At 40.8% G+C, this 24709-nt stretch overlaps 1 protein-coding gene across 1 annotated transcript; it reads right to left on the minus strand.

Moving 5' to 3' along the window:
* Positions 1 to 316: 316 nt before the first annotated feature.
* Positions 317 to 22399, minus strand: PIK3R4 (phosphoinositide-3-kinase regulatory subunit 4). The gene is made up of 20 exons (XM_041407780.1): positions 22257 to 22399; positions 21349 to 22117; positions 19965 to 20098; positions 19203 to 19785; positions 17710 to 17844; positions 15580 to 15801; positions 14065 to 14238; positions 12785 to 12930; positions 11470 to 11673; positions 10484 to 10685; positions 8740 to 8939; positions 7580 to 7790; positions 7089 to 7254; positions 6471 to 6635; positions 5209 to 5420; positions 4793 to 4924; positions 3504 to 3604; positions 2407 to 2495; positions 1849 to 1957; positions 317 to 928 (listed from the first exon to the last, which is right to left on the minus strand). The coding sequence occupies exons 2-20, from the start codon at positions 22076 to 22078 to the stop codon at positions 758 to 760; spliced, it is 4086 nt and encodes a 1361-aa protein (XP_041263714.1). The 5' UTR covers positions 22079 to 22117; positions 22257 to 22399; the 3' UTR covers positions 317 to 757.
* Between the last annotated feature and the right edge of the window lie 2310 nt (positions 22400 to 24709).

The following is a 24709-nucleotide window of genomic DNA, read 5'->3' on the forward strand; positions in this document are numbered from 1 at the left end:
AGTGGAAGAATGGTGAGACCATTTACTGCCCCTGTCTGACATTTAGAACTGCCTCTCACCTGAACATTCACATGATGATAAAGCACTTCCTGCTGAAACCCATCTTTTGGCTATTTTTGACATCCATACTGAATGACAGAGAACACCATCCTGATAATTGAGGACCAAGGACACAACTGTCAAAGGACAGCTGAGGATTGATACAATGCTAAGCTGATCTCAAATGACAATTAACAGCCCAATGGCTCTGCCAGCTGAGATTGCAGAATCACTGCAGTGGAACCACGGATGTAAAGAAACCCAAGTAGCAAACAGGGAAGCTCAAGTGGACTTTATTATAGATATTAGAATGTACAGGGACATCAGTGCACTTGTTCTTATTTCATTTCTCAGATTCAACACAAGAACAGTTAGACACCAGGTCTTTGCTTTGTGCACATTTACAATGTGTCATGTGGGACATCCTTAAATAATTTTCTGAAAGGTTCTTGAAGAACAATATTGTCAAAACCAAGCTAAGTGACTTCATAGATTCCCTGATATTTCAAGGAAATGCTATGGATACCAAAAAGCTTTAATCTAAGAAGTGATTAGGAAGTGCCAACAGGGTGGTAGGATAGAGGGAACTGATTTTATCATTGCTTTTACAGTTTTTAAAGTCCATTCCATTCCATTAACTGGAAACAGTCCTTGAACACTTCATTATAACACTATTTCTTTATTACAAATATTTACATACTATATATTAGTACAGTTTTTATTTCCACACTTTAACGATCCCATCCCTTGACGCAGTTACTATAAACCCTTGTGTGGTCTGGAAAGTTGCGATATCTGTGATAATATCATGATGCCCAACTGGGAGAGACTCTGGGCCCTTCCGAGGGGTCTCATCAGTGGGCCCCATCTTTTGCTTGTTCTGAATTTCCTGTATAAAAACAAAGTGAGAAACACTATTTACAGAAGGGTGAGCATTTGCAAAGAGAGACTGTCATCCATATTAGATTGTCAATATAAGAAGACCACAAAATCTCTTCTACCAAAAAACCAATCAATCAAAAATGTCCAACCATACAACCTCACACCCTTTGACAGTTTTCTCAGAATTACTCCTTGGTTCATTTCTTTTCATCACACACAGCCAAAGTCTTAATCTAAACTGACATTACAGCTCTTTGATTAGGTAAACAATGGGGTTTTTTCTCATATTTATTTCAATGACACTAAGATTTGATATTCCAATAGGGGGGAAAAAGTTATAGGAACACATACATCTTGGCTTCCCAAAGCTTTTATAAAAACTGCTTCAATAGCATGAATGTAATTTAGAAGTTTGAGAAGAAACACTAAAAAACAGTGCATTGGGTACTGATTTGTTTTAGTCACCTTTGAAGTAGCACTCAATTTGTTGAACTGAAACAAAACATTGTGCTATTTAACAACTAGCAGCACTGCCAGTTCCCAAAGCCACTCTGAAGGATGTAACAAAAACTTCAGCATTCAGCTACTGTATTGTCCTGGTGCCAGTCCATCTCACATACTAAGGTCCTACCCAAAAGACATTCCAAACACTGATCAAAGCCAAAAGTGTTAAAAGTCTAAATTTCAATATCCCAAAAGGAACATATGACTCTGGCTTCCGCATGTAAGTAGTATTTGGTGAGCCCAATTCTGTCAAAAACAAATTATGTATTTCTTTTAAAGTAACTTCTTCCCAACTGCCCAAAAATACAATGCTGACACCATCCACAAAAAGTAAGAGCAAGTGAGTTCATCATGCGATGAGTGCAATCCATAGGGCCATCCAAAGTAAAGCAGAATAGGTGTCTATCAGACAAAGCAAAATACCTGAACCACCTCTGTGCCCTCAATTATCTTCCTGTAGTAGGAAACAGAAGGGCAATTAGAACTTCCAGCAACAACATATGATCTCTCAGGGTATGCTAGATCCCAAAACCTAAACATAAAGAAACAAAACCAAGGTGAGATGTTCAATTCTATCAGCTTAAAACAGCTGCTTAAAAGTGGTCTTGTTCTTATGATGAAAATGAGTGGGCACAAATGCTATCTGCTTTCTTCACTTAGTGGAAGGGAGTGATGCAGAGAAATTTACCTAAGCTCACACATGAGTTATTTTTTGATTTTTGTCATGGAGCCTATGAAGAATTTTGCAGAAGGATAACCACTGTGTTTCAGAGTACACATTATGCTTCAGAGAAGCACCAAGTTCTGCAGTCCTTTTGCTGAGAATGATTTCCTCAGCTCACTGATGTTTACTAATGAACACATGTTCAGCATTATTGTTTTGGCTTCTTAGAGATTACTTAGGCAACACTTGGCAAAATTTAGTACACCAGCAGGGGTGGAGGAGAGGGTGACAAACAAGGAAGTTGATAGTTTGATTACCTTATTTTCATGTCAGAGCCTGCTGTCAGTAATATGGGATTACCAGAAGCTGGACTACAGTATATTCCGTGGATGCTGTGAGGAGAAGGCTAGCAGGAAAAAGGGATATATAAAAATAACTTATCAGCAATAGCTGTCACCAAGCGTCAGAAAGAGAATGCATTCCTTGCCACATTCATCCACCCAGTTTCCAAATCTTTCTGGCAAATGCCAAGTCACTTTAATGGGCCACATCTTAATATATTAATGTAAATTGCTCCCTTGCACTTTACAGAACAATACAACAGAATTAACCCTCCATAATCCTCTCTTTTTTTTGAGTCTTGGAAATTACATTCTCAATGATGAGAGATTATTTTTAAAATAACCAGGAGGGCAAATCCTACTGAAAAGCACATGGATGCTTAAATTTTTGGGCTATGAATGCATTATGGGACAGATATACTACAGAAAACTATCTTAGATCATGGAGCCCCCTGTGTAAAAAAGGGCAGGACTGAAATGAACTCAACCTGCAATCCTTGTAGCACATACAAACTTAGATTTTAGTAGATTCCAGATAGGCATTTACAACATTTATAGAAGCAGCTGTGGTAATTTTTGTCTATGGATTTATGAATCATATTCCAGATTGTTCCTTTCCCAACTAAGTCCTTGAAGAAGAACCACTTCATGCTTTAAACTAGCAGTTAAATGTAGTAGTGCTATTATATTACAGAAAGAACGTGTAAAAGAGCAGATGTTTACAGAAGTATGCACAGCCCCAGGAACAGCAAGTAAAAATAAGTACAAGATGCCACACCATGAATTTTGGTTTATCCATAATCTTTACAAGCTTAACCAGCCCACTGGTTTTCTAAGAACATGGCTGGATATAACAAGTGAGTGTCACAAGTACATTCCATAGACAGTGGAAGGTACCAATGAAGATTTAGGTTACACTGCTGTTTTACAAAGGGCATTTAATTCTGACAAGTAATAGGGTTACGGTGCCAAAATGAATCCCAGGGCAAGTTCTGTACTGAGGCACAGCATGGAGTCTAAGGTTGTTCTAACCCTGGCTACACAACAGAAACTGGAAAAGAAAGAGACCAGACCTGCAGTTCTGAAAGAGGTGGTGCACTGCTGGCCCACAGAGTGAAGCGTCGATCACCAGTTTCCATATCCCACATGGAGACTTCATTGTTGCCTTGAACAGCTACAGGAAAGATAAAGCCAGTGCAAAAAGTACAAAACAGATTGGTTGGCTCCTGCTGTTTGCTCTACTGACATAGAGACACTCTCTGTTTGCTCTCTGCAGCATTTGTGTTAGTCTTGCTTTAGTACTTTGGTTTGGCTTGAAAACAGCTTCACTACAATTAAAAAGTGCCTGATTTAAAAGAGTTTAAAGGAAACCTGATTTAATTCTCAACCCCTTGAAAAATGTGTAAAACCCTCAGTTTCCTCCCTAGATAACTTCCCAGCCTTCTTTGAGAAGGATAGATGGTTTGTTCAGCATTGTCATCAGGCACTTTGGAGAACACTCCTATGCAAGTAAAAAAACAATCCAAAGTTACAGAGTTCAGTAGCTACAATGAACTTCCACACTCATGTGGACAGGTAAAGAATTCTGTTCAAGGGGTTGCTTACAAGCCTGGCAGCAACCTAGCAGGCAAGGACTTTTTTATAATAATCCAAAATTATGAACTCTGTCATTCCTTTAGTCTTTCACAGGGAGGAAACCAACTAGAAAGCACAGTGAAACTTGCTTTATTTGTATGTTTCTTCAAGAAATTTGTTTTCTCTCCCAGGATGGTTAAAAACTCAAAATAGGAAGTGAAGGCTAAAAGCAAGTAAAATATGGAACTCAAACTAGTCTCATTTTACAGCAACTTGATAAATTTTGTTATTTAGGACTATTTTAAGGTACTTGTCCATTTCAGAATGTGTTTCTGACACAAACATATAAAAGTCTATGACAGTGCCACATGCAGTGAGGATGAAGCAGCTGTAAGTGTATCAGATGAGGAATCTTGGAGATTTCCAAAAGTTCTAACCTATGACACAGCTGGCTTAGATTGAAGGGGGAATTGGAATTCAATCTCTGCTCTACAGAAGGTGGTAGCAGATTTCCCATCAGCTTCAATGTATGTCATGAGTTTGTATTTAATCTCTTGTAACATTTTGTCCTTAAAAAGGGAGGGGGTAGACAACACCCAGGTAGGGCCTCTCATGAGAGTTGCAATGCTCAGAAGATGAGAATTGTAAAAGCTGTCATTTTGACAATGGCTAAACCCTACTTTTTTTTCTTTTCAACTCTCCACCAGGGTTTGAAGCAGAAGCTGAAAAAAAAGCTGCTTAATCACAACCTCTGGCAATTGTGAGGTAAGTTTAAGACATCTTTTACCTGCTATTACCCAGGACTGATAGACAGGATGCATGAGCAGGCGTCTGATTCGGGCCTTGGAAGGATGAGAGTGGCTGGAGATAGGTAACTGAAACCTCATGTCCCAGCATGCCATGGTACCATTGCTCGTTCCTGGTGAGAAAAAGCTCCCCTTAGTCAGAGGGATAAATATATGAGTTTTTGTCCCTATCTTTGTGCTCTGTTTCTAGGGAGATGGCCTTCAGCCTCAAGTTCTTAGCAGGCACAATACTTGTCAAAAATAGATGAGAAGATATTTCTCTCCTCTTGTTTGAGAAAAGCATATGCTAGTAAAATCAGATCAACCAAAAGCTTGAGCTGTAGTTACTGTAAGAGAAAACCATAAGGAAGGAGGGGGGCAGGGAAGAGAGAGAAACTAACAAGAAATACAGGCTTACCAATACATAGCCAGCACTGGTGTATGTCCACAGCAAATGAAGTTATGAGGCCTAACTTCAAATCATGTTTCAGTGTCCAAGCATTGCTGCTAGATCGCAAATCCCATCCAACCAGAGATCCATTAACTGTTCCATAAGCCAGGACTGACTGGGCTCCTGAATTGAAGTGATGAATGTCTACCACACAGCCATCATCCTTCAGATCTAATGACCTGGGTTAAAATAATAAACTAATTTAGACACAGGTATGACTCCCTCCAAGTTTAAGATTCCTTCCCACAGCTTATGCTGAGCAGCTTTTTCCTCTTTGTGTCACTTCTCAAGGCACCTGCCAGAAACAGCTTTCTGAATTCAGTACAATGGATGCTTATGCTCTCTCAAATCTCTCTGCTGACAGGACCTGCTGGTCAGCAGCCTTTTGCAAACATAAACACATCTCTGTGCTCCGGGTCAGGGCAATCCCAAGCACAAATACAGGCTGGTTTGAGAATACACTGAGAGCAGCCCTGAGCAGAAAGACTTGGGAGTGCTGGCTGATGAGAAGCTCAGCACGATCCAGCAATGTCTGCTCACAGCCAAAAAAAGCCACCCACAACAGAAGAATCAAAAGTGAGGGCAGCAGGTTGTGGGAGGTGATTCTCCCTCTCTCTGCTCCACACTTGTGAGACCCCTCCAGCAGCACTGTGAGTACTTTCTGAGGCCTAGACATACCTCTCACTCAAACTGGAAGATTAAGTTGTAGCTTCAGTGCCAAATGTTCAAACACTGCTCATATGGAGGTAAGAAAACATAAATCAAGCCCAAAGATTCCCCTACATACTATCCCATTACCCATTTAAGAACCTAAGAGGAAAAATTGCAGGTCTGAGGCCACATCACATGCTGTACATCTGTAAACATTTATCTAATGACCTGCAAAACAACCTTCAAAATCACATTTTAAGTGTTAAGATTGTAACAAAGGAACTAACCAATCCCAGTACATAAACAAAACAAGTGAGAACTATTCAGAATGGCTGTTTCAAGCTCATAATGTGCTCATTGACACAAGAAGGACAAATATCCTATAGCTAAGAATGGTCAGCTCTGCACAGCTGCCTTTCAAACCTTCTTTATGAAGCAGGAAAAGAACATGGACTACAGCCTTCCAGTACAGCCTGGGCTCAGCCAGCAGGAAGCCTAGAGCAAATTTAAAGATCTGAGGAATATAGTAACAGCTTGAGCTCTGTGTGTGGTGAGATTTAACTGCTTTAAGTACATACCTGCTTTGTATTGGATGAATTTTAGGAGATTTAGGGAGCTTTGAGGCTTCAATACCAAGAAGCTGGATGGCACCATTATCTGAAGCTATAGCCAAGTAATGTGAACCTTGGCAAAATGTAAGTGTCTTTACATGTCCTCCAATGCGAGAGTATGTCAAAATTGATCTAAACAGTACAGAGAGAAATAGGGGGAGAGAAAAAAGAGGTTATTTTTGGTGGCACTTGAAAAAAAAAATTACTTCTCTTAAACACCTACTTAAAACCAATGGCTCTTGAGAAAGGTTTGAAAATAACATTTTCTAGCTGTTCCAAAATGAGAAAGCAAAAAAGCCAGTATTGGCTTTGAACAACAACAGCAGAATATATTTATATATGTACAAAAATGAAATAAAAAAGCCTGTAATTATTATGGCTACAAAGCAGTCCCTTTGCATTTTTTCTTTTATTAACTAATTGAAACAGCAATCTAATATTATAGATGCAAGCCAAGAGGAACACTAATATATCTCCTTATTGATATTTCCAGTACACCCACAAGTGATTCATATTTTCCTCCCTGCTCTATTTTATTTTTCGCTGTAAAATCGCAGACCCAACTACCACAGGTTTTTAAGCTACCTGGTTGTAGTGGTTTTTCCTTCCATTTTTTGGCTGTTCCAGACCTTCACTGTGCCATCATTTGAGCAAGTGGCAAAAATGGAGTGTTCGTCAGAGACCCGAATGCGATTTACAGCAGACTTGTGTTCGTGAAGGTGAGCTACCAACAACCCTTTGGGACGCCATCCTACAGGGAAAACAAAACCACAGCCTAATCAGGAACATGCAGGTCCCCCTAGATCCATCCACTAACAGCTAGATCAGGATACAGTCATTACAACTGCAAAGTACAGACAGCACTGAAAACAGTATTAAGGCATTTTAAATATTAAAGGCAAAAGCCTACGTGCTCAATTCTAAATTAGACACTAGGTCATAGGTGCTCTGCACAGTAAACACATTTCCTAAACTAAGAATTTCCTCTTTTCTTCATCCTTTGCATTTTTTTCCATGAAAGGATGATATCTTGACTCAAATTATATATCTAATAACCTCAGTGGCCTGTGATGTACCTGGAGGTGGGGGCTTGCTCTCCCACTCAGCATTCTCCATCATCTGTTTGGCAAGTCTCTCTGCATTACACTGCTCTCTCTTCTGCTGGATCAGCTGCTGCAGCTCAGTTTTGCAGGTGGTGATGCGCAGCTGGTGTGCAGATGGGGACATCGTGCTGCTCAGGGCCTGCAGGGTTGGTTTCCTGGGCTGGACAACTGCTCCATCAGATGCCTGTAGGAAATCAGCCCTTAAAAATATATGCCTTACATTCTACACACAGCTAAATCCCCCTCATAAGATTTCTGTGTCACACACAGTGAATAAAAATGGAAAAAATCTTTTTTATTAGAACAATTAGCAATGAATTAGCATTAGAAAAATACTGCTTGCATGAAGACAATTAAAAATAGTGAAAATTACTATTTGTATAAAAGATCAACATTCTCTTATTCTACTCTGTTTGCCTACTCTGCTCTATATTCTGTCTAAAGAAACTGTAATGTGCTGTGCACACCTATTAATATGATTATTACAGAGGCAGTTATTGCTCTCAAGACTGACAAAATTAAAGGTTAGCTCTCAAATTCATTTACGTTGGGCTTTAAAAACCAAAGTGTGAAGTGTTTCCCTTATAGTTCAGGGTAGGCACACTCATTTAAAGCTAACAGAAGTTAATCTCCAACTAGAAACCAAACAGAAAAGAGTGTTCAGTGTCAAGCAAGACATGCCTCCAAGGCCTGCAGAGTTCCCAGCCTATCCTCCTCTAGCCAGTACTAAGTATATTACGAGTACAGGATACCTAAATGCTACTGTGATTTCCAAGTTAAAACCATGATATCTCTTCCTTACAACATGTATCAGGCCATTCAATTTGAGGAAAAGTCTTCCCTGCCAGAGAAGTTTACATAATATTTGTCTAAGCCACAAAGCCCCATCTCTTTGTGCAAAGCATCTACTTGTTAGTGAAGCTCAAGGGACTAAACTTACTTCAGTCCTCTCTCAGTTCCTATTTTAAAAATAAGAACTGGAAAGTCAGCAACTCTGCTGAAGACATCAGCCAACAGCACAGCCAGTGTCAAATAACCTCCAAACAAAACAAGAACATCACATCCCTATAGTCCCACTTGACTTTGAAACAAATCATTTCAGGTAAGATGCAAACAGTATTTTTCAGGTATACCTGTGGAGATGATGACAAAGTGGCACAAATGCCAGCTGAGGACTCTGAACGAAGTGGTTTCCCAGCTTGGATGGCTTCAGGATCAGTAGTTTGCCCATGTCCTTTGGATATTGGCTGGGAGATGTTTGTAGGTTCCAGGGACCCAAACATGCTTTTCCATTCTTCATTTACATTCGAATCTTGCTTTACATGCTTTCTAGCTATAAGTATTTTGAAGGGACGGAGGGAGGGAGGGAGGGAGGAGGTGGGAGAAGAAAAAAACAAAACACCCCCAACATTACCATGACAACATTCACTCAGGATTGTCATTACTTTGAGACTACATGGAAGTCTAATGTTTACATGCCAGATTGTTATTTAGGTACAGAGAAAACCCTACTGCTGTGTTGTGGAGATCAGCTGACAGGCATTTATAAGGGAAACCAAACAAAGCACCTGCCTCGTGTGTTCACATCCTCCAGATCCTACAGCTGACTCATGCAATAGACCACTTCACTAGAGGGAAACGTTACATCTAGAAGGCTGCAGGATTACACTCCACCATATGATAAATTTTTCTTATAGAATCATGGAAGGGTTTGGGTCATTTAGTCCAACCACCCTGCAATAAGCAGGGACGTCAACAATAAATTTGTAACAGCACAATACACAAATCATTGTTGGTGGCAAATACATTCATTTTTACATCATAATTGCAACATCACCTGTAGATTCGAGTATGTTATCTCTTTAAATAGGAATATTATTTATTTACAGTATTCCTTTAGAGTCACTTAGAACTGTAAAATATAGACAGAAAAAGAAAAACATGGAACAAATTTAATTTGGACAAAGTCAGTGAAGAAAAGTTAAAAGCATAAAGACTTTAAGGGTAACAGCTTTGGGTGAAACAAATTACTTCAATTATAGACTTCATATACACTAAGTTTTAAATCATGTTGACTCCTCATTCAAGGATGCAAAAAAAAAAGAAAAATCCTACACTTCTGTACTATCCTTTACAATTATATGCAAAACACTCTAATTCTGGAAATAAGATGTTAATAGGTATAGGTTTTCCAGATATCTCTGTATTTCTATATGTAAAAACACAGAACCTACCAGTGATGTAATAGAAGAGGGAACAAGCTTGAGAGAGTAAAGAGGAAGCTCAAACTCTCTGGTAAATAAGAATTTTGAGGATACAGAGAACTGGAATAGTTAGCAGCAAGTGGATTTCACGTCTGAACAAGGAAATGTAAGAGGTTTTTTGAGCTGAAAGAAGAGCAGGTTAAAAAAAGTAAAATGGGAGTCAATGAGAAGCTGAAGAACCCTAGGGCCAAAACACATGTACTTGGGTGAGCAACAGCTGGCAACTCCTCAGTGCCAGCCTGAGGAGTTTTGGGTTTTCTTCAGGCTACCCAGGATTTTCACAGTTAAAGAGCTTAGCCCTTGCTGAGAGGAAATGGAGCAGGCATGTAGCCTCCAACATTTACACTATTGCCATGAGTCACAAGAGTCCTGTTTGTCACAATCAGCTGAACAACTGCACACTCAGTGAAAATAATTTAAAATATTCTCAGAGGAAAAAATAATCCCCATTTTTCAATGATCAGAGAACATCCCACCACCTCACATTTCAAACAGAAGCAGTTTCCCTATTGCAGATTCAGTGAGGATGGTGATAGCCATGTAGGCTGATTTACTGAGAACACCCTGAAAGGAAGGCTATACTTCAACTATATAGATCACAAAATATACTAACCACGTTTGTCATCAGAATCCTGCTTTGTTTTAACAAGATCCACTTGTCTTCCAGTTATTCCCAGAGCTGACAAGTCAATCACCCCTTTGTGACTGCTATCATGCAGGTGGCTCTGATCCACAATATTTGCTTTAGCTTTATTAGATTTTAACATAAAGTCCTTCAGTGCTAACAGTTTGTCTTCTTCCTCCTCAGTCATCCCCTAGAGAATAAAAGAAAAGGTAATATTACTCTTCTCTTAACAATAACATGCATCAAGGCATGAAGATTTAAGAAGCAGTAAAATTAATAACTGGCTCAGAAGCGCAGAAGAGCACATCCCCAGAATTCAAAGCATCAGTTCACTGTTCATACAAAACATAAAGTAAACTACTGCAGTGTAAGAATATCTTTTCCCCTAAGGAATGGGGCAAAGAAAAGTGAAAGGGCAGAACAGAATTTATTGCTGGATCACTCTGGTGCAAACAGCTTAGCTGCCACCTAGACCATGCTTATAGCCCACAAGCCATGGGGAGGGGGGAAAAAACCACACAGCTGCAGTCCTTTGTCTTCCCAGTTCTCAGTATTTTGGGTGGGTGATTCTCTTCACATATAACCCTCAAGACTTTCCAGCTCCATTTCCACACATGTCTAGCACTTTGACAAATACATACTCCTTTATCCAGCACAATGCACTTAATCCAGCAATACTCTGTAATGCTGCCACATCAAGGATGCATCAGAAGTTGGAGACTTACAGTCCTTTTTTAAAGACTTAGGTGGTATTCGTATGTCTCTGTATCTGGCAGATCTTTTAAACATCTTTAAGCTCTGAACAAATTGTCCCACAAGCATCTACTGAAATCAGTCAAGTTAACGGCTTGGGGGATCAGAACCTCAGATTGGGAGTCCTTCACAGAAGGAACTACAAGGTCAGGTCTTGTGGATGTGTACAGAGCCCAAGAGCCTCAGGCCTGATTTTTAAAGTACCAATAAAACCCAATTACTTGTGAAAGAAGCTTCTTCAAGAGCTGTGCAATGGCAGGGTCTTCTGGGGGTGGGCACTCAGAGAGAGCTCCAGTTCTCTTCATCTGACGCAAGTGCAGGTGTCGGAAGAGGCTTGTGATGTCTTTCGATCTTAAGACATAATCAAATATGGAACGGCTGACAGGCTCCTTAAGTACACTCAACAGGACTATTTCTTTGTCTACCTGCAATTCAAAACAACAGACCAGTCAACATGATGATATCCACATAACCTGTACAAATCATCCAGATTCAACTTGTCTCCTTTCTTGAAAATAAGATCCGTGTTAGTCATGTCAAACTTTCTCCACTCTCTTCCCCTCTTTCCTATAAAGTACTTCTCATAGCTTGCTGTCTACATGAACAACAACTTCAAAATGAGTCCAGAATGAAGACTTAATATTACAATCCAACTTCATGTTACCCACTACTCACTTGCTACATATAGTGTTGCATAGCAAAGAAAAGATTTATATACTAAAATGAAGAAGAAAAGGTTTATATACTAATATGACACAGGAAGTGAACAAGACAAATTTATTAATCAATGCCTACAACAGCACAAAGAACATGTAAACACAGAAAACTGTTATTATATTGAAGCTCCCATCTACAAGGTTTTCAACAAAATGTTAAACACAGGGTGCATTTCTCAATGTACATACTGCAATTATTTCTTCTTTATCTATTAAAACACCTGAGAGGTGCAGTCTACAGGTCCTGAAGTTGTATGCAAAGACGCCTATATGATCACACTACCAGCATCATGTAGGTCATTCCTAGACATGCACTAATAGTAAATTACTTAATTCATTCATGCTGAGCATTGTCCCCGACCCTTGGCAAAGCACTGAAACACAGGAGTGGTTCCGGTGAAATCACAAGCACGGTAATCACTAATTAACAGACTGGTCTTGTAGATGAAAGCAGAACATAACCCAACTTGTTTTACAGTCAACTTTCCATCCTTTTTAGACTCCTATAAACTAGCACAGTATTGTAAGAGTTTGTCTATAAAAAGGCAGAAAAGGCTTGAACCAAAAACATACCTGCTGATTTTAGGCATTGTAAATGTTTTGCATTTTGCAACAAATTTGAGACAACAGTCTTTAAAACATGGAAAGCAATGGCCATTCTATAAATCTGCCAGCAGAGATCAAAAAAATCTTTAAATGCCTGTAATCTTAATTGAAAAAAAAGTGTATATGGTCCTTATAGCCAGGACCACAGGCAAGACAAACTTATGAATCATGGCTAGTCCAGACATATTCCCATTAATATTATTGGAAGAATTACCTGTATTATTGGTTGTGTGATAAAAGGATGGAGGTATGGCATCAACTTGCAATAGACATCAGCAATATTCAAATACTGTGCCACCACAGTGATAAATCCAACTGCACCATAACATATCCAAAGATTAGGGTGACACAGGAATGGTGCTGAAAGAAAAATAGGCTGTTAAAATATAGGAGAGAGGAGATCATCCTGCATATGGCAGTCTGTGATGTAATTTCCTTCTAACAGAATTACTCCCAAACTGAGCCTTCTCTCCTCCAGAGCACCAAGGTTAAAACATTCATATGGAGGAAATTATTTCATGGTTTTCACTGTAGTCATGCTGCTCAATTTCTTTGCTCTTGCCAAAAAGCATATTTTCCTTATTTGCTCATTTCAATCCCTAATTGTCAACTACAGATTTGCAATGGAGACTAATCCAAAAATAAATCTCAAGCACCTTCTAACAATTACAGTGAATCCTAAAACTGGTGATTTATTTTTTTCTTTTTAAGTAAATACTTTATTCCTTCTCGCTTTCCCTCTCTTCCTTGAAGAGTCACTATTTATATTATGAGATTACGAGACTCAGAAGTCCCCCTAATTATGTGGGCTTTAAGAAGTTGTTATCAAGGCACTGTATGTAGTTATGAGATGTAATCACAGATCATCTGCTTCAAATTCTGAGGCATTTGTAAAACTATAACATTAAGAAGAAGCAGACTACATCTCAAAAGATAATTTGGGTTTTTTTTTTCATAAATAGCTGTTAAATCTTGGGCACATCTAAATTAAATTGATGAGCCTGATCAGGAAGGAGAGACCAACTCTGTAATGAAGGGTGTACTGAGTTAATGGGTTTTTATGGTATTAGAATAAGAAAGGATCATGATTGTCTGAATTCTCTCATCTTCAAAGGCTAATGCATGTTTGCAAGTTATATGCCTGATGGACTATCAGAAGGAGCCAGCATTTTTCTTTACAGCAGGTTGCCATGTAGACCAAGGAAAGATCTTAAGGCAGAAACTTTTTGGAGTGAGTGTTTTTTGCTGCTGCCCTATATAAAATCTGAGAAGATGCTTCCATATTTGTTCCACCAAAACCATTATTTTAAAGTCCTGAGCACTAACATGATTCAACATGGTGGTACAAGGTCCGTACCACAATTTTGTTTAGATTCTAAAACAGAACTACAGGTTTGTATTCTGGACAGCTAACTTGACAGTGGAGCTTTATGTAGTACTGAGATTTCTTTTCTTTACTAGGAAAACAGGGTATTCTTCAGTATTCCAACTTACCAATATCACAAGCAAATTCATAAATATGGGGTTTTTGCAAGAGCCCCAGCTGGCACATACAAGTAAGAGCATTGAGGGCTTTATAAATGACAAATTCTTCAGCATCACTGAGACCTTGCTGAAGCAGAGGTTTGAGTATTGATGAGCTTTGCCAGCCAACATAAGCAGCAACACCTGAAACATAAAAATAATATAAAAATCCAAACCAAACTGATAAACACCAGAAAACTCCACGTCTTCCTATCAGAATTGAGAGTAAACATAAAATAACTGTATCGCTTCTAATCTAATAAGGTAATAATCAACATACTTGTTCATGTCTTAATGCTGGACTTTGCAACCCTTTGCTAAAAGGAAGAGAGGAAGGAGAGAGAAACAGCACTAGAAAGAGAAATATTCTCAGTGCCACTGCAGCTTCTCACAGCCACAGGCAGCAGCGCCTGCACTTATTTAAATACCAGCTAGAGTTCAGTTCTAAAGATGTGCAAATGCCTGAAGTAAAATTAAAAAATAACTTTAGAACTTAATCTGAATTCTTCTGTGGATGTTTTGAACGGACACTGGGAGAGGAGTTAAAAACACAGGTTACATGTCTTCCCTTTTAAGTCCCTCAGATGTCTCTATGTCTTTTGCAAGAAGTCAGAACACTCAGACCTGTGCTTTGGCTGTTCTAATGCTCCTTCTAAACAATTTCTGATAAGTTATCAATATCACTTCTTGGCAGTTTGCCAGCACAGCATTTTGTGGCTTCCAGTTACAGTGGAATGTGTAGCTACCATAATGGCCACAATGCAAGTTGGATCATGATTGTTTTTCCTCCCATGCACCTGAAGTACCATTTTTGCTCTCAGGAACTGCACTTGGGAAAGTTTTCTTGACCACAGAGCACTGACTCTCAGCAATGGTCATGCAGATTTCCAACATACATGGAGCATTAAATATACTTAACAGCTGATGTCATTATTGGTAAGATTTTTTTAATTGTTATGAAGTATTCTGAAGTAACAGGTGATGTTTTAAGGCATTACAAGAACTTTTCCAGTTATAACTTCAGCATATACCAATGCCTAGTTTTCATCATATGAACAGATCTACTGAAGTGAATGGGACCATGTGCACGTGTGAAGTGATGCCTCTACTATAGAGCTTGCAGAAATCCTAGTAATCACTTTCCATAATTTAGCTTTTTAATTTAGCTGGCTGTAGCAGAGACTCAAAGAAGAAAAAAAGCATTTAAATTCAAATTTTTTAATGTTAATCTACCCTAGACTTAAATGCCTCAGTCGCATTTGTATTAAACATTTGGACTAAAAGAAGTATAAATTTGTATCTACATTGTTTCATCTTCATTCCCTAATGAAACATTTCCACCCAATAATTCAGAAAACTCTTTTCTTAAAAATTCTAGAAATCTTTATAAGAAAGGACTTTTATATGACTTATTTTTTCACATCCTGGAAACGGTTAATTTATTTATTTTCTTTCCACTCTCTTTGGCCGAAACCAAACACTTACCAACAATGCTGTCAAAGAAAGCTCCTCGAAGATGCCAGTCATTCTTGTCATTTAAGAAAGTGATCATATGAGACAGAAGAACATCATTGGCTTTTTGACGTCCAAAAAAGACACACAGACGTGTTATTCCATTTTCCATCAGTGTCTGTTTCACAATATTCTCTGGGTCACTTAGCAAAGTCACAACTTTCTGCTGGACCATTTCATGCAAGGCTTGCAACTCTGCAAAGGACAACAGGATGAACATTTTGGCTGAGAAGAAACAGCGTGTGCATGTGTACCACCTGCTGCTAAAGGAGTTACAGTGACAGGTCATCCTGAACAACACCCGACTCAGTAAAATTGACAATGCAACAGAACTACAACAGTTCCAACAACGGCTTACCAAAGACTTCTGGCTAAGCATGAGGTGGTGACAAAGCCAAAGAGTAGAGAAAGGTGAGACATTTTTACCCAGATCAATTTATTCTAAACTTGTTGCAACTTTCACTAAGATGATTCCACACATTTTATACATATAGATGATATGCAGATGTGAAGATGCATAAAAATGAGTCAGCAGCAACGTTACCACAGTAAACAAAATGCTTTGAGGCAATTTTGGTTTGATATGTTTATTTGACTATGAATTCCAGAATTTGTGAACTGACAACAGATCTAGACTATGTTTTTATTTAGGCAGATAGATTCACTTCATTAAGCATACAGAGAGGAATATAAGAACACTTCAAAAAGCAAGTGCTTCCAATTTCATTAAATTTCTGCAGTTAATCTAACAACACTGATGAAAAATTTGAAGATGACCTTGCCTATGGCTTCTACTTCATGACACAATTAAAAAAATATTTCTATTAAATGGAAATAAGAGATTGTTAATGCACTGCATATTATTAAAACTACAAGGCAGGATCTCAAACAAGCAACACAAAAATTTCAGCTACTGCTGCACCAGTTTTGAGGGGTGATTATCATTCGCCTGCAGTCAGAAGTCCAGCTAATTTGCTTTCTATCGTGACCCTGTCTATCAGCCACATGAAAAATTTGCCTCCTGGGTACAAATTTCTCATGCTTGGTTTCAAAAAGGGTGAAAAGAACAGAACTACTCAAGCTTCTTTCTTCTTTGTGTTACTTCCTTCATCTCCAAGCTATCTCAAGGGACAGGGGACAGCATTTCTTAGAAACACAGCCAAAACGATGGAGCTTCCTCTCTCACTCCTCAGCAATTCGGAGCATGCCACACCTTATATGAAGGAATTTGAAGAGGATCTTTTATATTTGGTTTTAGTAGATTTGTTGCTGTTTTATTTTAAAGTATCATCCTGCAAATAGTTAAGAGATAATTGCCTTTTACCCAAATGGAATATGTGCAGGATGTTTACCAACTCTGATTAGTCACAGATTGCTCTACTTAGCCCAGAAGAGAAATGACAGTTTTTAACCACAAACTCTTTCCAGCTTAGATTTGCCCAGCATTCTTCTGAGAATTTATGCAATACTAAAAGGCACTGGAGATGACACACAGGTCCCTTATTACCATGTGTCTTTACAAAGGGAAAGGAAAAGAAAATCCATCCTTACTATATTAATTAATTCTCTGCGCTAGTTGTAACACAATGTTACAGTAATGTTACTTCCAAACGGCATCCACACATTTAGTTTTGCCAGGCAAACAAACAAGAATTGTGAAGCACAGGGACAGAAAAGGAAGAATGAAAAATACAGTGCAATGACTATGCTAGAATTTGACAGGTTTTCCAAAGCTAACGCTGCTTCCCACTCCAACAGAAGCAGTATTTGGAACACAGGCGTGTTTTTGCAGCTGTCTTGTTTAGGAGATAAGCTGGAAGTGAAGCTGGATATGCAACCAAGCAACCAGCATCACAGTCAAATACCTTGAGGATCTCTGGAGAAGAAAAATCTGCTCATTTATATACTTTTTTGTCTCTCACAGCATTCAGAACAGAGGTGTCTGTCTCTGCAGCAAGCTGTCACACACTTTGATACTGGTCAAGGCAAAACATTCTTCCCATTTAATAGGAAGGCTAAGCTTTGAGAGATGAGATAGATCAGTGCTACCTAGCAGCTTTGGCCCATGATTTGCTATTATAAGCAGGCAAAAAGTGACATTACCTGTGTCATAGTTATCACTAGGGTGAGATGTTTCATCCATTTCTTCACCATTTGGTTCATTTTCCATGTTCAGATTTTTAAGCTGTACTAACTCCAGAAATCTCAGAGCTGTTTCTGCCAATAATGCTATGTTTTCTGCAAAGGAAAACATTTTGGTTAAGAATTATTCCACTTTGCCAATTTGCATCAGTCTGATGATCCCTCTGAAGAGAGATTACAGTCACTGACAACACCAGTCACGATGGGCAAACAGGACTGAAATTACACAGGATGCTCTGGTCAACCCACTTCTGTTGACTCCCAGCAAAGCTACCAAAGTACATCAAATCACACAGTACTTTTGTCATGCAAACAAGTGGAAAAATTCTAATTTATTACACCTAATTTGTTACACCTGATATTAGGTGCAACAAATACTATTTTAGTTTTTCTAGAACAAACCCTAAATGACACTTAATCTCAGTTTAGCGACTAAATAACTTGATAAGACTGTAAAGGCCAAACAGCTGGACTTAACTAACATTGCCACATAGTAGACTCCAACAAAATAACAACAAACCACCACACCAGGACATGTATCCTAGGGAATAACAACTTGTTACCCTGGAATCCGCTTTTAGAACATTTGTCAGGGTATCTATCCAGACGATTTGGCACCGTTCTGCACCATTTGGAAGCTGCTGAAGCAACTCAGGCTGCATTATATGGGTCAGCCACTGCTGGCACAGGAACAATAACATCAAGGCAGAAATCCCACTTAAGCAGCCGTTCTGAGTGTCATCCAAATCAACAGCAACGTGCCAATGGAGCCTGCCCACAGTCCAGGCCAAATACTCTTAAGTCACCAGTCTGACCACTTTCAAAAGTGTACTACAGTAACACAAGTTAACTCAGTTAGACTACCTTTAAATACATTAATGTATTTGAAATTTGAATTGATCACAGTGACCACAATTGGTTCTATTCATTAAGTATAAAAAGTCTTCAACAATTATTTTTATCAGTTTACTTAGTAAACAAAAGAAAAATATCACCTGATGTTTTCAACTAAAAAAACCCCAAAACCTAATGAAAATGTGCTAGTTATAGCAAGTAAGGGTACACAGTAAATAGCAAACATGGGCATGACTACAAAGCTTCTTCGTGAACTGTGCAGAACTCATACATCTGAGTAACATCTCAAGAAAACATCTGTTACAGTATAAGCCAGTTTATTACACAGCAAATAATCTAATTTCAGCCCCTGCATATCAAATTTAATGTTGTGGGAAAACAGCTCTGCAGCCCAGCAACACACTGATGTTTTAAGTTAGTTTCTTATTTATTCAGTTCCATCAGGCCATTTTATGGAAACAATCAGAGCTAACGAAATGTGACTACATGTGTCATACCTGCAGTCACTTCTGAGACTCCTGGTGAGTTTTACTGACAGAAACAGTTAAGAGAACACAGAAAAGCTCAAGATTTGGAGTTTTGACTGGATGTCCTCTTACCAGCATATGCAAGTCTGACGATGGTGGCTTCATCCTGGGCCAAGTGTGCAATGCCTGGCAGAATGTATTCTGGGTAAATGTTAATATCATTGCGTGGCACCTCTTTGACGAGAGCAAGAACTTTAGTTAGTGTCCTTACAGATTCTGCCCTCACCCTGGGCACAGAGTCGTTGCTGAAATGTAACAGATAAGGAGTAATACGATCCAGAAGAATCTCTACACTTAATCTTGGTGCTAAATGAAGAATCAGCTCCAAAGCAGCCAGTTTTGAATCACAGTACTTGAGAGTCTGTAAACAGGAAGTTATCACAGACACTAGAATAACCAGCCCATTCTCTTTTGTCTCTCCCTCGGCCTTCTCTGTGCGATCGTGCCCACAGAGATTGTGAATGATGTTGTCCAGATCTTTACGTATGACCAATATACGCTCATCTGCTGACACAAACGTTTCTTTGGCAAACTGGGCCATGTAAGGCTGAAGGAAAGTGTAAAATATTTCAGGAAATGCATTGTTACGTTGCTGTTTCAAATAATCTTCAGCCGCCAAACGTTTATCTGGCTCTCGATGGATCATCTGAGTGACCTTGAGAAAGGCAGAAGCAGGAGGGAGCGGGAGAGAAAGATCAAAAGTTTAGACATTTATAATATAAAAACATCAAAACCCAAACCCAGACAATAAGCATTCTGTCACCAAAGTAGGTGAAATAAACTGCAAACAGAATACATGTTTCTAATGGTTCTAATTCTGCAGCCCATCCTTACCAGTTCTCTGATACTGCGGTCTTCAATTTTGTTAAGGACTTGATCAGGGGAAAAGAGGCCATTTCTGTACGCCAAAAGCTGAGATAAATCAAACAAGGGTACACCTTCTGTGAAGAGCTCTGCTATTACACAACCTGGGACAGAAACAAAAAAAAAAAAAAAGTCAAAGATATCACAGGATTATAAACAGACACTTTAACTTTGTTTTCTATATGAAGACAAGAACAAACCCTAAACAAGTCTTTGTTCGATTAAAAATAAGGCAAATGAGTTGTCAAATTAATTTGCAGAAAGGAGATAAAATCTCAAGGTCCAAAACCTGGCTATTATACTTGATCCCTGAAACCTGTTCCAAGTAATTTATTTCAAGCATGTAAACAGCAGAGGAGTTTGCAATTAGAAAACATGAGGCAGTGACTTCACCACCTGCCAGCTGGAAAATCCATCACTAGAAAAGGAACCCACATCACTGTCATGTGGAAGAGTGTGGTAAGTCAGCATGGGTCAGGTAGCAGATCAAAATTAAGCAGCCCTTTTACAGAAGGTAAAGAAATAACACCTGCTCCCACAGCTGATGCTGGGGCACAGCATATATTCACTCATACATGACTGCCAAAAACAGACCCCCAGTATGGTGTACATGACACAAGTCTCTCTGCAAAGAACCCGCTCCTGCAGTTTGCTCCCAACAGTCTGCTTTTTCAGTGGAGTGTCCTGGAAATTTGGCCATAAAATCAACTTGTAAAATGAAGTGACCATTTCCTTTAAATTAATATTTTCAATCACTTTAAGGGGAGAAAAACCAAAAAAAAAAAAGGGCTAAACTCATGACTTTCAAGACCAGGCCAAGACTCAAGGCAGTCTCCTAGAGTCAAACTCTTACCTAGTATTTGTGAGTGGGACCATAACAGGACTTTGCTCACACTTTGTGCCTGTGGGGAAAATAAAATTATAAGGGGCTTCTAGAGCCACTATTGCCAAATTACCCTGAAAGCTGTGAGAGTCCCCCCAGAACTGGGCCATGGACTGGTTTCTCTTCTCAGGCCCCATGAGGCACATGCTTCTCTGCCAACAGAAGATGACAGACTGTGCCTTGAAGAACCACCTCTTTCCTAGAGCATAGATGGGCCATAACAGAATAGTTTGTGATTTCTCTCCTCAGATAATAGTGATACACTTAAATTATGTAGCCTACTATGTTGTCTTTGTATTTTTCTGTGAATGAAACAGGTTTGGGTCTTTATGCTTAAAATGCACAAGTTTTTAACATGCTGCTCTCCAAGCCTGCTGTAAGAAAAAAAACCAACAACCAGGAATCAAAAAACCCCAGTAAAGTTCTTCTGCACTGCATTAGTAAGAAACAACGCCTGATAGCTCCAAGTACCTGCAGAAAAGATATCCATTGCACGTTTTAACTCCCCTCTTGTTCGCTGATTGCTATTTGCCAAGTCTACCAAAGGCGTGGAAGGGTCCCGCATGTTTTCCAGCTCCGTGGCAAACATGCTGCCATCGACAAAGCGCTCAGGAGCGATGTAACACGTTCTCCTCCGGGATGTGTCAAAGAAATAATTGAAGTCAGCAGGATTGTCTTCAGGAAGGTAAGTTGGTTTAAAACTGGCAAAGTCAGTTAGAAGAACCCAGTTCCAGCTGGTCACCATGATGTTCTCTGTTTTAATATCACCGTGGCGGACCCCAGATTTGTGCGCTTGGTCCACCGCGGTGAGGATCTGGAAAGCGATCCACCTTTTCTCAATGTTGTTCAGGAACGGCCTGGTACTAATTCGGTCATAAAGGTTGTCCCGTACGTACTGTCTGAAAAGCATGGCGGCCTTCTCGGACAGGGTGGCTTTCTGGAAGGGGAGGCAGTTCTGTGCCGAGTGTAACCTTATCTTCAGCTCCTCCAGCTCCTGCTTGTAGCTCGTCAGGGGTAGGGTGGGATCCTGAATGGCAAACACCTTCACGACCACCAGCCCCTCCCGGTGCTTGGCTCGGGCCACCTTGAAGAAGCGGGTGCTGCCCAGGCTTTTGTCGTACTCGAAGTCGTGGATGTCCGAGAAGTAGCTGTCCACCGAGAGGATCTGCGAGGGGGCGATGCCAGCCAGCTGGTTCCCCATGGCGACACCTCCTGTGGACCGGGGCTCTGCCGCGTCTGCCTGCGGACAAACACAGCGCGGATCTCACGCAGCCCCGGGTCTGCCCCGCTGCCCGGGCCCGCGGGCCGCGCTCCCCGCCCCGAGCGGGCCCGGCCGCCCGGGCCGGCCCCAGGGGCGCGGCTCCCCCCGCAGCACTCACCGGCCCAGGCGGAGCCGGGACCCCCGGCCCCGGAGGCGGTGAGAGGGAGCGAGGCGGGACTCGGGGCGGCGGAACCGGCACCGCCGGGCGGGCGGGGAAGGGGCGGTGCCGTGAGCTCACATCCTGCCCCGGCCGGCGGCGCCCGGGCTGTCCCCGGGACTCCCCGGCGGTGCCAGCGCGGTGAACCAGGCCGGCTCCTCTCGCCGCCTGGCCTCGTGATGGATTTTTTCCCCCCTCCCCTCTGGCTCCGTTCCCTGGAAGGGTTTATTTTTGTTTGTTTGCTCTGCAATAGGAAGAGGCCAGGGCGGCAGCGTATAGGTGATGTGTTCAGGCCGGCATTAAGTTGTTTCCGTCTATTTGTTTAGGCACGTTAAGGAGGAGCTGTGGGGCTGCAGCGTCTCCTGTGAGCCTGGGGCTGAGCCAGCTCAAGCAGTGGGGTCCGAAGGTGCCTGCAGGAGATGGGGGTGCTGGTGGAACGGGCCTCAGGAGCATCAGTCAGGAGCTTCTCTCAGCAAACAGGAGAGGAGCTGCCATGCTTCCTTCTCCTGGTGCTTAGCTCTGCGTGCCTGTAGGCTTTTTCAGGTGGCTTCACTTCTAGGTGTCCTGACAATGCGTGGTATATCTGAAATATGAGAAAAAAGGCATTTTGTGGCAAACAAAATCATTGCCTTTCTCACAGTTTAATCTGAAAGTGCTTGAGAGCAAGAAGACACCCAGGGCAGAGTTTGTTCATTCTCCCCTTTGCCTTTTCCCTTTGCTGTGTTCTTTCTTTGCTGCCTATGACACATTGCTAAAGCTGTGGTATTTGGGTCTCACAGACCAGTGCCTGTATATTCAAAACTTTCCTTAATACAAGATTGCCACCAGCCATGTGCGAGGTCATTTAATCTTACTGTCTTCAAAGTGGTTTGGGTTGTCCTAGTGAGGGTTTCTTGCCAGCAGGACTCTCACATCAGTAATGGACACCTGGTGAGTTAGCCTGTCCCAGGGCAGAAATCTTAGCCCAGGCCTAGGGCTAGGTTAGGACTAGGATCAGGGTGAGGAGAGTGAGAAGTAGGGAACCTTCTGGCATTAGACTGGTGCCTAGGCACAGTTCCTTCTAGGGTTATAACTGTCATGCCATTTTTTCCCTTTGGAATCCCATGATCTGGACATAACTTCTATTAACAAGACCTTTACGTGGAGGGCAAGTAGAGTAGGCACCAAGTGCCGGGGGAGTTTGGAAGAGAAGGCACATAACTCAGTTTTCTGCTCTGCTGGAAGCCTGGCAGGTTGGCTTCATGCTGCAGCACTGTAAACAGCACTGTTTGGCTCCTGTCATAGTGGGTAGGTAAGGGAATGTGGAGTGGTGACTATTGTGCTTCCTTTTTGACTTTGAAACAGACAGTATTCTAATAGCACCCTAGTATCCTTCCTAATCACCTAAAACTTCATTCTCTCGTTTTAGGGCATAATGTGGGTGGGAAAAGCTGTGCAAGGAGACAACTGAGTGGCTGCTAAAAGTCTGGCTAAGTTGGTTGTTGATTGTCCTGTAAGTTACTAAAAGGGTAATCAGAAAATCTCCATGGACTTGTCTGCAAAACAGTTACATAGGTGTTGCTCTGTCTAATGGAAAAAGTAAATGGATTTAGAGCAGAAAGGTTTTCTCAGTTGCATCTGCCAGGCCCTGCAGTTTAGCTGTGCTCTCCAGCCTTTGATCGTAGGAGGTGAGTTCCGTTTCCAAAAGAGGGCAGGGCTTTTTCATAGCCAGGGCTCTTTGTAGCTGCCGCAGGCAGACTTTGCTCCGAGCTGAGCCGTTAGCTGCTGTCTCCGAGCTGAGGCATATTTATTGCCTGTGCACACGGGTGTCATGGGCTAGAGTCATTCTTCAAGCCACTCTTTCAGCCACTGTGTCAGGGTGACAGCCTCCACATACTGCCAGGTGTACAGCATGTGTGCTGAGAGAGATACAACAGCACATTTTCATGCTCTTTATTTGAAGTTTAGCTAAAGTGGCCACAACAAGTGGAGGAGGTGCATTTTTGGCTTCAGAGCAATAAAATGGAAAGTTTAGGTGCTCCTCCAAATCAAAAACAAATAGGAAGGAAAATTTATCCTTTCACTGTGGCATCTTTGGTCAGCATTTATTCAGAGGTACGGAAGAAGTAAAAATAGACATTTAGTTTTAGCTGTTGATCATGCTGAAGTTAACAGAAGTTATATAAGCTGCCAAATACATTGTGATATTTTTCCTTGTCTCCCAAATCTGCTTCCCTTCTAAAGCAAACATCCTTGGCTATCTATGGAAATGCAATGCCTTTCATCATTTCTTGAAAATGTCAGAACTCTGCTGCTTCTGCAGAGCTGAGCTTAGAAACAGAAAACCAAAGAGCATTGTCATATCAGAAGTCTCCTTTAAATCATGGATGAGGACTGGAAATTGCCTGGAAACTGCCTGGGCTCAGTGGTGTGTC

The sequence above is a fragment of the Onychostruthus taczanowskii genome, unplaced genomic scaffold, assembly GCF_017590055.1.
Source record: "Onychostruthus taczanowskii isolate IOZ18803 unplaced genomic scaffold, ASM1759005v1 scaffold28, whole genome shotgun sequence".
Classification (NCBI taxonomy): Eukaryota; Metazoa; Chordata; class Aves; order Passeriformes; family Passeridae; genus Onychostruthus; species Onychostruthus taczanowskii.

Excerpts from the sequence above, each read along its gene's own strand:
- PIK3R4 (XM_041407780.1), bottom strand. The coding sequence starts at position 22,078 with ATGGGGAACCAGCTGGCTGGCATCGCCCCCTCGCAGATCCTCTCGGTG. Across the intron at positions 3,605-4,792 it reads TCAGTCCTGGGTAATAGCAG|CTGTTCAAGGCAACAATGAA; the intron begins GTAAAAGATGTC and ends TCTTTCCTGTAG. Across the intron at positions 929-1,848 it reads AGGGCACAGAGGTGGTTCAG|GAAATTCAGAACAAGCAAAA; the intron begins GTATTTTGCTTT and ends GTTTTTATACAG.